Genomic DNA, 18634 nt, shown 5'->3' with positions numbered 1-18634 from the left:
GAATCATTGCAAAATATTGATTATAGCAGCTTGAGGTGTCTTTTTATAAGGGGATCAATCTGAGGGGTTAAAGGATGATTAAATGAATAAGAAACAAAATAATATTTCTGTTACACAAAAAAGTCTCGACAGCTCCTCGGCTTCAAGGCATTCTCTCTGTTTATTTCATACATTAATTCAACATATACATTGGAGAGAAAGATCAAATAACGTGTCACATAGTTCAGATAGGCTCTGATGACAATTATATCTTATGATGTACATATTGTTATATTAATAATTATGTCTTTCGCAACCTTTCACATTGCTGAATAGCAGATGGAAAACTTGAGAGGAAAGGAGCTTACAGAGGCAAAATGGAAAATGAGAGACGAAGACAGAAAGAGAGAGAGAGAGGTGGATGACATCAAACTCCTCTGAGGCCATTTCCTCATCAGCTCAATGACATCACTGAGGCATCAAAGGCTGTGATTGGTCAACCAGTTTCTCCTGGTAAACAACTGGAGATACATTACAGTGTGTGTGTGTGTGTGTGTGTGTGTGTGTGTGTGTGTGTGTGTGTGTGTGTGTGTGTTAGCAGGCAGAGAGACCTTTGTCCGGTGATGTCACCACGGACCGTGTGGACATACAGATTATACACTGATAAACTATCTCTCTGCACGCACACACACACACGCACACAGATTCAGTGATTACACACATTCTGAACACTCGCTCTCTGTCTCCCTCTTTGTTCCTCAGTGCAATCAGTCATAGAAACAGATCTGTCCATTTGTCTGTATGTGATGTAGTGCAGGATGTACACGAGTTAATATCACTAGAAAACAGAAACCCTTCATTTTATACTCTATAACACCCTTAAACCTTTCACAGTAGCACTAAGGTTGAATGTGAATGGAATAATTCACTTACCATCCAGTGCCTGTTAACGTTAATGATTAAAGGGTTTAACCCCTGAGTTCAATGGACAAAGCTGGTTATCCAAGAAAGGGTAAAATCAAGGGCAACTGGACTTTTTTCCTCGTTTCCGCTCTCATCCAAGAGGCTTCTTCAATTTGTAACGTCTTTAAGTATCTTCAAGTCCAGTTGCCCTTGATTTTAACTTTCCTTGGATAACTATGAATTGGATGACTGAGAATCTGGATAGACGTCACAATAAAGCTGGTGTTATTGCATGTTTTTCTTATTGTGAACAAAACCAATAAAAAAATACCAATCAGTGCTTTCTGACTTCTGTCTCTGCTTCCTACTGAAGATGTAAATCTTTAAAAAGGGTGTCCAAGTATATAGTTACATTTTTAAGAAAGGGTTAGGGTTGGAAAGGGCTCGGTAATTTCCTAAAACAGCTGGGCAATGTAGTTTTTAGCAAATGTTACTCAAACCTAATTTGTGCAGTGGAGTAAAAAGTGGAGATGTTGGGAACTACTTTCAGCAGCGGATTAATACACATTTGGTGGTATTTACAGCAGTAGGACAGAGTACGTGATACCATGTCATCCTGTGCAATAGTCTGGCTTAGTGATGTGGTTTTTGGCAACAACATTACTCTATTGCACAGAAAAACAATATAGATCTGGCTTGGACAAAACTTGTTGGTTTTCTTGGAATCTGATGGCAATCACTTGCCATAGCTTTTAAAGTAGGCCTGTATGTTATGTTAGTGGATGTGCAGACACTTTTTTCATTATATTCATTTCACGTGTAACAAGACACCTGTAAAGCCATGCTTGGTGAGGCTGTACCTATACAGAATATACTTGCTGCTTTGAACTAAATGGTAACATGCTCACGTTATCAATGCTAACAAGCAGCATGTTTTTTTTTTAGCAATGCTAATGTGCTAATTAAAAAGGAAAAGTCAGGGGATCACCAAAGTCAGTAGGATTCATCCTCTGGAGACAGTGTATGTGCAACATTGCTGTTGTAAAAAAAAATACCAAACACTGGCAAGTTAAAGGTTCTCCAAAATGTGCTGCTTTTTTAGGTTTAATATCTTAGTAAATTGAATCTATTTAATGTTTTGGACTAATGATGGACAACATAAGTAAGGTAAAGTGGAGATGTAACTTTGCACTTGAAATAGAGGTAGAATTGCACTATTGTAACATTTCAGAGGCAAAACAGAAACAAAAATAGTCAATTTGAAGAAGAACATTAGTGCTGGCTTATTTCTCACCCCCAATACTGCATTGTTGAAGGACAAATAGTCTTACAGTTTCATTCATGCTCTCAGTTACTTCTGTATGTGTGTGTGAGGGAGAGGCAGAGAGAGTGTCCTTCCAAATGTGTGTTCCATTTCCGGTTATCTTCTCAAAACGGAAAGAGGGAAGCATCATGGTGCATTAAGCTCAACCACACAGACGCACACACAGACGCACACAAGCTTATAGTGGAGAGCTGATTGCAAAAATGTGTCTCTCTATATATGTGTGTGTGTGTGTGTGTGTGTGAGAATGTGTGTGTGTTTAAGTGCTGAGATTTGATGCATCAAGTGTTTGCCAGGCTGCCATGCTGAGCTTTCGCATTTTAAGAAGTCTGCAGACTATAATATCCTGCAGTATTCCAACTATTGGAAGAATATTCATTTTTTTGAAACCATGTTTTTATACTTTAGAACTTTTATCATTCCTCTCAGTTATGAGATGGATAATAAGCTGTCAAAGAAGTCTGAAATGTCACTGGTTTAACCCAAATATCCAGCGATACAAAGTGCATAATATTGCATCATCTTGTGAGTCACCTCTGCAGCTGTCTGATCTTATGGGCTCATTAAACAAGCACATAATAACTTTCAAAGCAAGGATGCTGCAAAGTAAACAGTAGCACACCCCTTCGATTGCCAACCAGAACTTTTGTAAAATGTTTAAGCTTTTACAGTTAAATCTGAAAGCTAAACTTGAAACATAAAGGCAAGCTGAAATCAAGACTTCAAATCAAGATTTTTTAGGAGGATGGACTCGTATAGGCTCATGTAGCTTGTACACACACTGACACTCTCTTGTTCCTCTAAGCAAGACAAGAAAGCAAACAAAGAGTTGAAGAGCTGACTTGACAGTTGTGGCGTCTTTGGAACATGGAAGTCTTCTGAGGGTGAATTGTCATGCTCGTGTTTGGTCTTTTTGTGATTCTTGTGGTCCCCATTCTCATATTCAGATTGTCTTTAAGTGGCTTTTTGAGAAGAAGCGGTGTCTCCCAACAACTGTACCTGCCAAGAGTGAGGCCTCACAGCTTACTATTACCAACATCCTGTTTCAAGACATCCTATCAGCATGGGTGGTTAGTAACTTTACAAGTAACGCAAATGAGTAAAAAGGTAGTTACAACTAGTCCCGAATCTACTATACATTTTGCTGCATTAACCGAAATGACCAATATAACCAATGTAATCCAAATCTAGTAAGTGCACACTGCCACTGGTGGTCGTGTTAAAAAGCAGCCTGCATCGCCTTTTCACAAGCGAGCAGAAATACTTTCACCCTCCATTAATGGTGTATTAAAAGCATATTTAGTCTGCGCAAATCAAATGTAGGCTACACGCTGTAACATCTAAGTCAGATGATTACTGGATTGATTCTTATTTATTAAAAGAATCCTCTCCTTGTGCAGAGCATGGCTTTCTCTTGCTGGAAATTATTTCTTTTCTCTAATTGGCATTGTTTGCTATTCCTCTTATAGCAATGCCCATCTGTGAATTCATTTAATAGAATGTCCCCGGTGAAACTGATCTTGGCTTTCACTCTGAAGGCTGCCAGCTGATTGTCAAGATTATGTTCATTGATGCTTTAGGAATAATCATATGATGCCTGAGCTGTTGGAGAAATTTTCTAGGATTTTTTTTTTCTTCTTTAAAAATGCTCCCCTTAAATTCTATTTTATTAAAGGGTTTGGTTTTTGCCTATTGCCTTAATCAAATTATTATGGTTTGGTATATTTTTGGGGTTCTTTGCACCACCTCACCATTCCCGACCATGCTATGAAAGTCTTGTGACTAATTGTCAGCACTTCAAGACTGCAGCAGTGGACCCACCCCCGTAAGAAGTAGGCTACTGTTCAAAGCCTGAAGCAGCAGGCAGAATTAAATGCGAGACAGCCGTGATTATTTAGGGGGAAAAGTCACCTGGGACATTATGACAACAGCACCCACATGTGATGTGATAACAATGACACAATGTCACAGCTAAATAATGATTTCATCAAAACATCGCTCAGCCCTCATGACGGAGTGTCGAAGCGTCCAGATGTGGCGCCACACACAAGCAGTGAAGTGTACGTTGAAGGGCGACTTTACTACTTACCCTGCACTTATATGCCCTCTGTGTAATGGATACCAAGGCTTAAGTGGTAATGGTGCAATAAAAAAAAGATACAGAGAGAAAAGGAAGAGGAGAGACATGGAGAAAGGAGAAACAGAGGGAGACAGAAAGGTAGGAGGGGCAGGGAGATGAAGGACAGGAAGGAAACACAGAGGCAAGGAGACAGGAAGGAAAGAAGAAAACAGGAGGAAAAGAAAGAGTTAAAAAGGAAAGACAATAGACAAGAGTTAAAGAGATGATGGAGACAAAAGAGAGATTGAAAACGAGGAGGATGCAAAAGATGGATGACAGGTGAGAAGATGAGAGACAAGAAAGAAATGATAGACTAAGGAAGGAGGGAAGGAAAAGAAAGTGATGAAGGAAATAGGGAAGATAAACAAAAGAAAAGGAAAGATAGCAATAAAATACAAAAAAACACACACAAAGAAAGTCTGAGACAGAGAGAGAGATAAGAGACGGCAGAGCTCTTGAGTTGATGGGAGACCTTTGTGCTATTCTTTTTTCTTACAGACTGAAGTCTGTCTGTCTGAGTCCTGACAGACGTCTGTGGCTTTATATTCAGTTATATTGATCCCCAAACTCTCTGCTCTCTGTCTTCTTTTAATCTCTCACTATGTTGCTCTGTCTGTACTTCTCAGTCTTTACCTCTTCATCTCTATCTCCCTCTTTTAGCATTTTCACAGGCACATACCTCTGTCTGTGTCCGCGACGGTTAGACACAGACAGAGGTATGTGCCTGTGAAAATGCTAAACGAGGAAAATGTTCAATATCCCACAAAGGAAAACTCCCTGTTAGCTCAGCATGATAATTATCTATTAGAATCTAGTGAGCTGGTCTGAGCCCTGGATTTTACTAAGGTGGATAGTTTTGTACAGAACCTGGTAAGACAGCTTTGTTTGTCTGAATATTCTGACATTTTTTCAGACTCTGTTCAGTGCTTTGAGGATAAGTTTAACATGCGTTGAGTTTTAGCAGTATACACTGCAGTCATCTAATATGAGGTTTTGAACTAACGTAACACACCTGATAGTACTGTGCAAAAGCCTTGTCCGGTGTGTGAAGAAATTCTGTAAAGTAAGAATGCTTTCAAAAATAGACATGTTGACAAATTCTATTTATCAATTAACAAATGCAACGTGGTACACCTGCACAAAGTCAAGGGTGTTGTAGGTATATCGCCAGGTGTATGATTAAACAATAATACCAAACAGGTGCTAATGATCATAAATTTAATATGTAGGCTGAAACACAATCATTAACAGAAACAGAAACATATGTGTAGGAGTAATAAAACTGGCCAAAACCTTTTGCACAGTACTGTATATATCTAGTATATTTTGATGGTAAACAACAGGAATTTCATGCATTCACACATTAAAGGGAGAGTCAGTGATTCTGCAGAAGGATTGCTGATGTTTGAACTCAGCTGCCAACAAAAACACCCCTCCCATCAGTCGTCCCTTAGAAGCTCCACCCCCCCAAATCTTAAATCTCTGAGGTTGCTCCAGCGTTGAAATGCCTGGCCCGGTCATATAACTTTCTTTTCTGTTTACACTCTGCAGAGCTTTTCCTCTTTGGCTTTTGGCTTTTAATTTTTTCTAACCCATGCTGCTTGTTGATGTTTGGGACAGTTCATCTCTCACTACCTACAAGAGCTAACTTTGTGTGGTCTGGTTAGCACTATCATTGCCACTAGCTGCCCTTTCAACTGGAATCTCATGTGTCATGTTGTGTATCTAGAGCTGACAAATGTCAAAGTGTGCCGAGTGGAGAAAACATTGTAAATTGGAAACCTTCTTAGGCCAGCATTTTGTAAATGGTCACTTTTTGTGAGTAGATCCGTCATTTCCGTTACATAATGCATTGTGGGACATAGCGTCCATCAGCAGCAGGACACATGCATGGCAATGTGGAGACTGAGCTGCCACTGCCAGGTCTGTGTGGGAGGATGAAAACAGTCTCTAATGACTCCCCTCTCTCTTTCTCTCTCTCTCTGTAAAATGAAACCAGAGTTTGCCGGCTCACTCACTTCCTTAATAAACGTTAGTTTTTACCACACTTCATGAATAAACAAAATGCTTTTCATAAAACTGAATGATTGAAAAATTAATCTAATACATATATGACATATATAATTAATTAAGGATTAATGAATTGTAGTCCATCCATCCATCACAAGGGTGGGGTACACCCTAGACAGGTCGCCAGTCCATCGCAGGGCCACACATAGACGAACAACCACTCACGCTAAGGACAATTTAGGGTCACCAATTAACCTAGACCGCATGTCTTTAGATGGTGGCAGACACGGGGAGAACATGCAAACCCCACACAGAAAGGCTGGGGGTTCGAACCCACGACCTTCTTGCTGTGAGGCGACAGTGCTAACCACCGGACCACCGTGCCGCCCTAATGAATTGTAGTAATTTAATTAATTAATTTGGGGGTAAAAAAACAATTTTGTGTAAAGAATATGTAGTAATAATATATATGTAGGTGAATCAACTGTTTCTCTCAGACTTTAGCTCTCAGACCAATAGCTAAAATATCAGATTTATCTTGATTTAGCTGGAAAAAGTTCTGTCATCCTTAGGCTTAAACACAGATGAATGCAATCAAGTTGACAATATGATTCATTCAGACATATAGATATACAGCTGGCTATCGTCTGCGTAGCTTTAGAAATTGATTTTGTGTTTTCCAATAAGTACCACAGATTGAAAAGAATTGGACCTAAGATAGAGCCCTGAGGGACGCCCCTTTTTAAGGCTTGGTTGCCCATGGCGTTCCTATTAGTGGGAACTGGGATTTCTTTTTTTAAATGTATTTAAGTATTTATTACAACTAGAGCTGAAACAATTCAATGATCAGTCTATGGACAGAAAATGTATTTGCAACTATTGTCACAATGTGACAAGGAGAGCTGAACTTATCAAACAATTTTTTAAATTAAGCTTAACTAACGTGTGACATCTATCTCAGTTCTTTTTGCATCACGCTCTTCCTTTCCATCACCTCCATTTCTATTTTTCCTCCATAACCTCTCTGCTGTTTGTTCTCTTTGTTTCTCTGTATTCACTTGAAATGGCTGCTTCAATAAAACATACCCTGATGTTTTTATTGACGTTTAGAAGCCCTTGACTCTTCAAACCTCTGTATAATACATTGATGTGTTTGCTGTGAGTGTTACCAGCTCTTTAGGCTTTACTCTTCACTCAACCCTATTCAAGTGAATAGAGAAAAGGCTTTAAGTTGAAAGAATGCCTCTTAGCTGCCCTTTAGGAAGACTTGACCTCTTGGTTAGTAGTTGCCATTAACAGCCGAGCTGCGTTTTTAAATGTCTTTCTTCTGTATAGAAGTGGACAAATGTGCTTAATTTCTGTGTCTGGCTTAAAAAAATGTAATTTCACCACTTATGTAGACTGGGTCCAGACGTATGAACCGGCACCCGCATATCAGATTTTCTCAGCAATTTTAAACTGTCTGGTGATGCTCTTGTGAATCGCCAAATGCTGCATTCATGTCATGTGGGAGTTACTTTAATTACCAGTTTCTGACGTGAATATGTGACGTAGAGATAACTCCTATGATGTGATGTGATGAGAATAATTTTGAAGCTGATGATACTGATAAAGGCTATGATTACAATGGATTTAGACTAGGAGCAGAAAGAAAATGATGCTGATAAAGATATTAAAGGAATAGGTCAACATTTTTAGAACTATGCTTATTCGCTTTCTTTCTGAAAGTGAGATGAGGTTATATAAATGTTGCGTTTGTGTGTACAGTAGAGCTGGTGTCTAAATTAGAATGAAGACTATAAGAAACAGCTGGGAGACAGCTAACCTGGTTCTTTCCGAGGTTCAAAAATCTACCTTTCAAAACCTTGAAAGCAAGCAGAATTGTAAAAACAGAAATTTGAACGCTAAACTGATCAGAGGTAAGAGAAGCTGCTGCTGACGGTGGACGTGATGAAGCAGCGTGTGTTCTGAAGGAACTGCACCATCTATCAGTTTCGCATGGTCTTGGTTTCAACATCCCATCCTGAACTCCATCATATGGCCGGGAAGATTATCCTCCTATGTCCTGACAGGCTGCAGTTTGTGCATCCTGCACAAGCACAATAATTCACCATAATGAAAAATGGTGAAATGCAATGTAAAACTACAGAAAAAAAGGCTGCTCACTAAATTACAACAGCTCAGATCATCACCTACTGCTGCACATTACGCAGTCAGGGTTGATGATATGATCACATGTTGCAAAAGCATTTTTAGGGGCATTGCTCAAATTCCTCTGACTTTTTTCCTATATGTCTTGTAAAACATATAAAACCCTGCATCAACTTTTCAATTGGTCATTTTCAGGAACAGTTTCAAGTGTAAATGTAGTTTTCAAAAATTCCTCCTGCAAGTTGCTCTTTAACACACAGACATGAGATTGATATTGATCTTCTCATCTAACTCTCAGAAAGCAAATGAGTGTATTTCCTAAAATGCTGAACTATTTCTTTAAGATGAGCACAATATTCAAGTGGTAAGATGATCATGCTGATGAATCATTGCGGTGAAGATGATTATGATGGTGATGATTTTGTTACTGATGGTTTTCTCACTGATTAACGTTATGGCTGGATATAGTTATTTTTTATTTTTTGACACTCGTGCTATGATACTATACCTGGGTTTTTATACTGATAACAAAACCATATTTTTGTGATACCTTACTTGAGACTCACTTACTTGAGAAATATAAACATTTTTCTATAAAAGCAGTTTTTTCAAATAAAGCTGTTCATTACAATGCTCTGAATAAGAATTCTGACCTTTATAACAGAGTATGAAACACTTTGATTTAAATCAGGAACAGTATGATGAGAAAATTAGTTAAAAAGATTTTAAATCTCACCAGGCATTTGTTGCCTTCAGTTACTTTTTGATACTCAGTGCGACAGACAAATTTTGGTCTGCAACAAAACAGTATGGTGGTTTGCTACTCAGTCCTTTTCAAGATAGTGATTGTTATGAGGTGAGAATGTGGTGAAATGGCGATTATGCTGTTAGGGTAATAATTAATGATATCTAGGTCAAATTACTATGATCCTGTATAACAAAGGACGAGGGAGACACTCTGTGAGAGAGCAGCGGGACAGCTGACTCATACAGAGAGCAAAAAATAGAGAGAGAAGGCGAGTGATTCTCCGTATTATCTGCTGATCTCGTTTTGCAGTTAGGGATGCATTTAGCAACACACTGATGTCTGTGAGGGAGACTGAGAGAGCTGATGAAAGACAGAGGAACCCTGCTTCATTGATCCTATTGATTCAACCCTTACCTTTACAGAAAAGCCACCCCTCCCCCGTCTTTACTCTCGCCCCTCCTCAAACCGGTAAACCCCCTTTGAATAACATAATTGCGTGTTTGATCCTCACTGTAACCTCGATCAGAGGGAGAAAAGTCTGATGGAATCACTCAAGCGTGCTCCATTGACGGCAGACTGCGTTTGTGTGTGTGGGCGGGTGATTTTGATTGATCCCTTTTTACTCGTAAATGTGTCTGCACTTAAAAAAAAATACCTCGTCTGGGGTGAACTGCTGCTGAGTTGCTTTTCATCAAGCTACAGTAAGCAGAAAACAGCAGAGACAGAGAGAGGGAAAGGTTTTCCGTTAAAATGTATTTACAAGACAATACAACTCCAATAATCAGACCAGTACTGCCTCCATATATTTTAAATCTTCATTCATGTCAATTGGATGAAAATATGAATATCCTGCAAAAGTGTGTAGCCCAGTGGGGTTGGAAATGTTTTGTTGTTAGTACAGATGTCAAAGCAATGCTTTTTTTCTGATATAAACATGTTTTTCTACAAAGCCCAATCTTAATTTAACAAAAGAAGCTGTTAAATGTTGTCAAATATAAGTATAATAGTACAAAATAGGATAAATTAAATTAATTATGATCCCTGAAGGTGTGGCCAAGCACTGTGGAGAAAACATAGACATGCCAGGAGGAGGAGAGAAAGAGGAAAGGTGGGGCTGAGAGGGACCATTAAAAGGAGAAAATCCCTGAAGGAAAGTGGCACTAAATGCTGCAAACAGATGTGTTCATGAGCGAGGGACATGGTTAGTGTTTGTTGGTTTTGAAATCCATGGTTGCAGAGCTGCACTCAGCACGTCAGAATATCATCGGTACCCATCCCGAGTTGATTTTTATAAAACAAATCAATGGCAAATCAATGTAGATAAGCAGGAGGTGCATATGCATGGAAGTAATATTGAAAATAAAGACCTGTATGCTCTTTTCTGTCAGGTGGAAGTACCTCCAGTTACTCAGAGCTACCAGAGCATCATGATGATCAACACAAGTCCAGTCAGAGCTCTGAGGAAATGCCAGGTGCAAAACAAACACTCCAAAAGTACACTAAAATGATAGATATGAATATTTCTTTCTGTAGCCTTAACTATGGAAGTGACATTGACTAACACTTGTAACTGAAGCCACTTGGCTGTTTTTGTGTGTAGCAATAAAACTAAAAGATATGTGACTTGCATAAACAGTTCAACCAAACAGTTACAGCAGGCCTGTTGTGAATGTGTGGACATTGGCCTGAACTGAGGTTAGACTCCAGGCCTGTATTGTGTAATGTCTCTTCTGATTTTACCATTTACTCCTGCCATTTCATGCTTTCCTCTACTTTTAACCTTTATCCTCCTTGTGTTTATCATCTCATTGTTTGCTTTTGTTTTCCCTTTGCTTTTAGTTTTTTTTTTTTTTTTTACATGATTTTAGTTTAGGTTTTATTTTTATTTTATTATTATCCATAACATATTATGACTATGATCTTAGATGACTGAACCTCTAAACAGATGTTATTGCCAGTAGTAGCTGTAGTAGTAGCCTGTTTCTTTATACCCATAATCAAATAGCAGGTGCAGTAGATTTAGTAGCAGTTGTAGTAAAAGTAGCGGTGAAAATAGCACTGATGTTTTCATGTCCATCCTTGTATAAATAATGGTTTAACACATTTACAGTTACAGAGGAAATATTTGGGTTTCTGAGAGAAAAAGAGGTTAACAGTACATTTGTTAGATGACTCAAATGGAAAGGCTGTTAGTAACAGTCGTTAACAGCTCAGCTGGATAAAAACACTCTTTAGCTCACAGTCAAATGTTTTAGCACAAAGATCAGCCAGTAAATAGTGGGGTCCAACGTCCAAGATCATCTCAAGCTTAGACTTTGAATAAACAAAACCAAAACTGTGACACGGTTTCAGGCTCATGTGGGGTTTTTTTTACGTACTACATAATATGTCCCATCCATAGATAATAACATGTTTATGTCCCATCTGTATAAATATTAATACGGAATTGAACAGCACCTGTTTATCCAGAAGATAATAAAAATAATTATCCAGCACACTAAAATCTAAATAAAAAAAACATTAAAATGATAAGGTATAGATATGAAACAAGTCTATAAAATAGGTTTATTCAAAACAGGTTCAAAATAAATAGAGCCACTTGCAAAATGTTCACCAACCTGACATGGCATTTATACTGTGCTTTAAAAGCTCAGGCTGATGCTGATGCAATTATGATTATTATGATTATGCCTGTATTATTTCCATTCCATTTAATGTCTTTCAGTTACAATTGCTGTCATTTTATGTATGATGATTCAAAGCAGCTTTCTCTCTGTCACACAGGCATGTTTTTAAACCCAGTGTGTTTATGGAGTTCTTAATATTCAGATCAATAGTGCCACCTGTCAGTGCCAAACTGTATTACATCCACAACAGTTTAAATACTGACAATGCAGAGGATTAACGCTCATTGTTTATAACATTTCACCTATCTACCCAGAAGAACAGAACAATCATCACGTAATGAACAACAGGGACATTTAGATTTGAGTCGTTCATAGCTGCCAGATTTTCACATTCTTAAAACTGAGACAACGAGATGTTGTGTCATGTTTGTACACCATGCTCTGTAAAAGTCAAGGTTAAGTACAAGTACTTCAGACTTCAGTCCGTCCAGAGCATGGTGTGGTCATAAAATCAAACATGGAGTTTGAAAATGTTTCCCTTAGTGTAAACGTCATGTGTTTTTATCATGAAGACTCGAAAGCTACTCAAGCATCTATCATGAGACAAAGACAGAGAGCAGCAGAGAAACAAAAAGGCACTGTGAGGAGACAGGAGGAGGAGTGAGTGTGTGTGTGTGTGTGTGTGTTTTTTTTTTACAGTGAGGATAGTTTCCCCTTACATAATAGTTTTGTGACTGAATTGAGTCCTTAACCTGATTGGTACTGATCAGCCAGGCTATGACTCGTGCATACTTAATTCACAGAGGTAATCAAATCAAACACACCCAGACAGTATGGGCACAGACCTCCTCCCCCTCCTCAGCCATCATTGGTTAAGATACAACAGCAGACACATTAGAGGGTGTGTTATTACTATTATTGTTTATTTTATTTTCCTTTGAGCTCATGATTTAAAAAAAAATAGTCTAAGAAATCATTTAAATAGACTTCACACATCGTAGGTTAATAAATAAAGTGATGAAAATTTGGCCTAAAGCTAAATTATTGTTGGTTATGTTTCCATCTACCTTGTACATACAGTTTAATATTTAAGTACATTTAATATATTTTTGACCACATAAATTACAGGCGTCTTCAGTTCAACCTTATGGTAAATCTAACTGCACAGTGTCAGGAAAATCATTAAAGCAGAAGGCCGCATGTAAAATGTAAACCATTAATGACATTGAAGACAACCCATTACCATTTACACTTAGAGCTGTAATATCACAGTGAGTACACAAACCCGACAGTGCACTGCTCGATCTTCTGAAGCATGTTTCACTTCAGATACGGGAGAAAGACAATAAATACAGTGTAGTGTACAATATACTGAAGGACGCAAAGGATATGCTGCTAGGTGCTGCCTGGTTGTTTAGTCCACATCAGAGTTGACAGCTTTCACACCAGCCTGAACAAACCAAATCAAACATGAAAACACACCAGATTAGTTTGAAATAAACCAAACAGGCTATGAGTGGTGAAAACATGCTAAATAACTAAACGTTATTATGTCATTAAACTTCACACTGCATTTCACACTTGTGTTTTAGTTGTCATATGATTCTGTTGTGTCCTAATTAGTGAGATATCTGAACCATCTTGGTGAGCTTTAGTAATGGGTTGGTGGAAGACTCAGACAGCATGTAAACAGACATCAGATGTACACATGAACTTAACAACAAGGCCTTCTGTTTGTTTCATGTAAGACACCCTGCTTAATCCTCCTCCAATATTCAACTGCTGTTCAAATATTGCAAACGGCAGCGCTAACTCTTTTTTCCCCCCTGTCTCTTCTTCCCATCACCCCACCTCCTCTCCTCTGCTTTCCTCTCATGTCCTCTCATTTCTCTCTCATTGTCTTCTTCCTCCCTCCCCTCCCCTCCCTCCTCGCAGCGTGCAAACGGAAGGAGCAGGACACAGCGAAGGAGCGCAACAGCACACCAAAGAAGTCGCGGCTGGTCTTCACTGACCTGCAGCGGCGCACCCTGCTGGCCATCTTCAAGGAGAACAAGCGACCGTCCAAGGAGATGCAGCTCACCATCTCGCAGCAGCTGGGCCTTGAACTCACCACCGTCAGCAACTTCTTCATGAACGCCCGCCGCCGGAGCCTGGACAAATGGACAGATGACGGAGCCAGTCCCGGCGGCCAATCGTCGGCGTCCAGCACTTGTACCAAAGCGTGATAATAGACGGCGAGGAGAGGGAGAGGCAACCAGGAAGGTTCTTGGGTGGGGCAGGTCGATGGAGGGGTGGGTTGAGGTTTCGTCCGGTCGAAGCCAGGAGGAAAACCAAACTTTTTACCTTTTTTTTTTGTTTGTTTGTCTGTTTTGCTTTTGTCGAAGGCGACAAACTGAGAGAGGGGCTGCTCACTGTGACGACTTATTTGTAGCCTAACCGCCTTTAGCAAATTCATTGTAAATCCATAAAGAAGCTGAAGGGTAAACTCACTTATAAAACATAGAATCCTCACTGGGAAAAAAAACAACTTATAAATCATAGACCTTCACTGCTGATGTCTCCTGGAGGACAACATGCTTTCCCAAATACCAAAGACAAGAAGACAATGTATGTTTTCTATTATGCAATATAAGCTAGGAACCAACAAACCAAACAAGAAGCTAATGAAAGCTTTATGACTGCAGAATGTGCTAGAAGCTCTGGGATGAGATAAACAAATTTCTGAGGGAAACGTTATGGTCTTTTGACCCACAAAATGTCCAACAATGGCAATGACGCATCTGTTTGGGGCAGAGTCGAAGACTCCCATTCAGATTCAGGTTTCAGAGATTGCACAGCCAAATTTAGGAAGCGGTCATTACTGAATTGTGATTTCAAACTAAAGGAGGTCAGTTTGTGCAGCTGAGAGTGAAGTTGGACTATACCTTAAATATGTATTTTTTTTCACAACACCAAAAAAGAAACCATGCGATGATTGCATGTCAAAGTTCATTCTTGAACTTGGAAATGGTAATTTGACAAAATAATCTTAGGATAAGGCCAACATACTAGCTTGGACAGAGTGTTCACAGTATGCTTATGGGAAAAGCTAGTGGACCTCGTGTTAAGATTATTTCATCAAACGTTTTGCCCAAGAAACTGGTCAGTTTATATATCTGTTGACTAATGGCTGGGTGATGGAGAAATCAGTCCAACAACTGTGGTAATTTGGCTGTACAGTCTCTGATTTTAACCTTCAGGTTCACAGAGAGTAACAGAAAACCAAAGTCTGATCAGAATTGAACAGTTGGTTTCCAAAATGTTCTATATCCATTTTAAAAAAGAAACATGTACCTGAAGTTGATCTCTGGAATATACGATCCAGGTTATACATGGATTATTATTTTCTTAAATAACCTATTCAGCTTTCTTTTACAGAGCAACATGTAACGATTTGACTCTTTAAAGGGGGGCAGTGAGGATTCTGGAAGTTAGGAAATGCAAAATATGCAAGCACAAATACACATGGATACACAAACATTCACCAAGGCACACGCAGCTTTACCCATAATTTGAGCTAACATGTAGAGTTACAAGCTTTCTCAGCATACTTAGAGTAGTTCAGTGAAGTATTAGTGTATTATAGATGAATATATACAACTTATGTGAGCACAATCTTGAAGCACATTTTCTTTGCAATAGAACCGGGGCTCTCTGCCAAGCCGAGTGGTCTTCACATCTTAGAAAACTCAGGATACCATTTTTTCTAAACAGTGGCTGACATCCAATCGGCATCTGTCATTACACACTGTAATGTACAAATGCACACACAAACACGCACACACACACACACACAAGCAAATACACCTGCTTTATAGAAACACACACACACAACTTTAAAGAGTCATTTTTACCGAACGTTCCCCAGAATTCCCGCCCCAACCGAAATATTGTCAGCTGAACCAAAGCTAAGCTCCAGTTTACCCTGGCTTCACTCACCCATCACTTGTGTTACCATGGTAACTGATCCATTAGGGCAGCGGTTTCCACCAAGCATCTTAGCATTAGCATAGTCTTTGTTTTCAATCAGAACAAAGACGCTTTTAACCCTGATGAACACTGGTGCTGTTCGATGATGAGAGCTGTAACTGAAACTAAAAGTTGTTTTGAGATTTGAAGGCATCGTTTTTTATGCACAAACTCAACCTTCCCTACAGTAACATCTCTCTTTCAGAGACAAAACGCCAATTCCACAAGCCTGGAGAACACACAAAAAAATTTCTTTATCTGCTGTGACTTCTCCCTGTTTAGATGGGTATAAAAAACGGAAAAGAAACGTGGAAAGTCTCTGAAAATTAAATTTGTTTGGACACAACAACCACAGCAGAGAGAATGTCAACAATACATAACAAAGACATAAAAAATAACAGAAAGTTAAACACAATCCATGTTTAATCAAGAGTGCTGGGTTTCAAGACCTCCTGGCCTTCAATAAATCAGCAGAAGCCACAAAATGTGGTTACACATATTGATTTCTTGAGTCATTTCTGCCAAAGATTTGTGAAATGAGCATGCAAAGCACAAAACAAGAGGTAGTTTGACACTTAAGGCCTCGGTATGCTTCAAACGTGTCCCCTAACCATGTTTATACCTTTACCAAAATTGTCGGACGCAGCGCAAAATCTTCCAGTGTCCGTGTCCAGAGTTTGCGCTTATTTCACAAATCTTTGACTGTGTTCGTTTAGCATTGCTGAATAGGTGCTTGGTTGAAACTTGCTCAGAGCCTTACAAACTAGATTTTACTTGTTGGTGTAAATCCATCTGTAGAACTAAGGTGACTTCAGGAAGCCTCCTGCTGCCATCGCAGATACCACAAAAAACAAACAAACCACAAACCACATCCAGTGACATACACCACAGCAGAACCAGTGAACCGTCTGAACCCGTGGAGGACGAACTGTCCAGGCAGATCAGGGCCTTTGTAATAGTTAAAGAGGACAATCTAAAGACGATGCCTGGCAGGTCCGTCTCTTCTAGAGGGTCAACGGGCCAGAAAACAGTTTGCGCTGCAAACAAATAAGTTTTGTAAAGTCATTTATTAAGACTTTTGTGTTCATTCATCAAAATGAGAAAATTGTAAATGAACTCCTTGTTGATTGTGGAGAAATGTACCACTCTGGAAAAAATCTGATTTTGGTGACAAAACTCAAGATACAATTTGTTTGCAGCACAGGAGAGTTGGATGCTTGGTAAAAAAACAACAGCAGACAGACAGATGAACTGAAACACAGCCTGCCTGTCTCTCTGACTGTCTTTTCTTCACCAAGCATCCATCCCTACCAAATCCCAAAACACCCATTGCTTTTAGTTTGACACCGTCACACTGTACAGCTTCTACACATGATGTAAATACTAACACACCCAAAAAAACCTCAACCGCCACCACCTCCTGCTCTGTTTTAACAGCCTTTACCATCCCCAATCACCTCATCAATCATCTCTCACTCAAGCTATCAAACCAAAAAATAGAAACAAAACCAAAGGAAAGGCGTCAGTCAGCAGCCCCTGCTCCTTCGAAACCCCAGGCTGAGTCCCGGCCTGTTTCGAAGCAAGCCAAAGGCTTTAAGAACGATTTAAAACAAAAAATGGACACTTGAGACTTTTTCTATTTATTGACAAATCGAAACCAAAGAAAACCTTTTTCTGCACCTAACTGTTCCGACAAATGGAAAAAAATAACTGAAGATGGAAGAGAATTATTACCAAAAAAAAAAACAACAAAAAAAACAAAAAAGAGTGGTGGCGACGATGTCGAGGATGAAGGATGACGACGACGAAGAGAAGGAGGGAGGATAGAAGGAAGGATGACATCATGGGAGAAGTAGCTTTATTCTGCCTGATATTGTGTCAGGCCATCTTTAAGGGAAGCAAGTTGGGGACTGAAAAGGGTAAAACCACATGGGAAGGAAGGGAAGGAACCTACAGAGGATGCTGTCGACCGTTTTCTTCCCTCCTATCCCCCCAAAAAGGCAGAACATTAATGTGTCTCTCACGGTTGAAGAGTGTCTTTAACGTGTGCCTATGCAGTTTTTCAAAGTAAAAAAAGGTTAAACGAACAACAGAAACCTCATCAGCTAACAAACCAAAGATTCACCGTTAAGTCCAGTAGCAGTCCTCCTCCCCCCAAAAAGGAAAATCTCGACTTTTGCTTAAACAGCACGTACACACCTTTGGCACAATGTGCATCCACGCTGGGAGCAGTGTGCTGTGGGAAGAATTGTTATTCTACTTCTGTTGTATGCAAACCTTTCTGGGTTAGCATGTAGGATAATCAAGCTAGTGTCATTTTCCTCGTCCTTCAACCCTTATTAAAACTGACAAACTTAAGACAGGATGTTGCATCACAAGTTCTTTCAGGATAGCCAGTATTCTGCTTGTAAGCTAGCGAATATCTAGCTTAATTTACCCACAAACAATTATTATGTCTCACAAAGCTAAAAGCTGGTATTTTGACTGGTCATTCCTCCAGCATGGCATTAACACATTCAGCCATCACAAACTTTTACCATGGCCACATGTTAGGAAGAACTTGTGAAAGAGAAAAAAAACATTTGAAAGTTTACCAGATGGCTGCTACTGCTGTTTGCGTTTCATTTTTCCTCCTGCCACAAGTCATTACCTGCTCCACATGACAAAGTCTACCTCCAACAATCTCCAGCAGTAGTAAGAAAAGCTGCCAGACAACAGTACAGGGATGTTTTACCCCCCCCCCCCCCCCCCCCCCCCCCCCCCCC

At 39.5% G+C, this 18634-nt stretch overlaps 1 protein-coding gene across 1 annotated transcript in view; it reads left to right on the top strand.

Annotated features, from left to right (window-relative positions):
- onecut2 (one cut homeobox 2) overlaps positions 1-14091 on the top strand; it is a 30028-nt gene extending 15937 nt beyond the window's left edge. Inside the window, exon 2 of the mRNA XM_046067030.1 lies at positions 13797-14091. Coding sequence (XP_045922986.1) covers positions 13797-14086 — 290 coding nt within the window. The 3' untranslated portion in view covers positions 14087-14091. The remainder of the gene's footprint in view (positions 1-13796) is intronic.
- The last annotated feature ends 4543 nt before the right edge of the window (positions 14092-18634 follow it).

The sequence above is a fragment of the Micropterus dolomieu genome, linkage group LG13 (assembly GCF_021292245.1).
Source record: "Micropterus dolomieu isolate WLL.071019.BEF.003 ecotype Adirondacks linkage group LG13, ASM2129224v1, whole genome shotgun sequence".
Taxonomy (NCBI): domain Eukaryota; kingdom Metazoa; phylum Chordata; class Actinopteri; order Centrarchiformes; family Centrarchidae; genus Micropterus; species Micropterus dolomieu.
The sequence above is the reverse complement of the archived record's forward strand: the minus strand, read 5'-3'. Positions and strand labels throughout refer to the sequence as shown.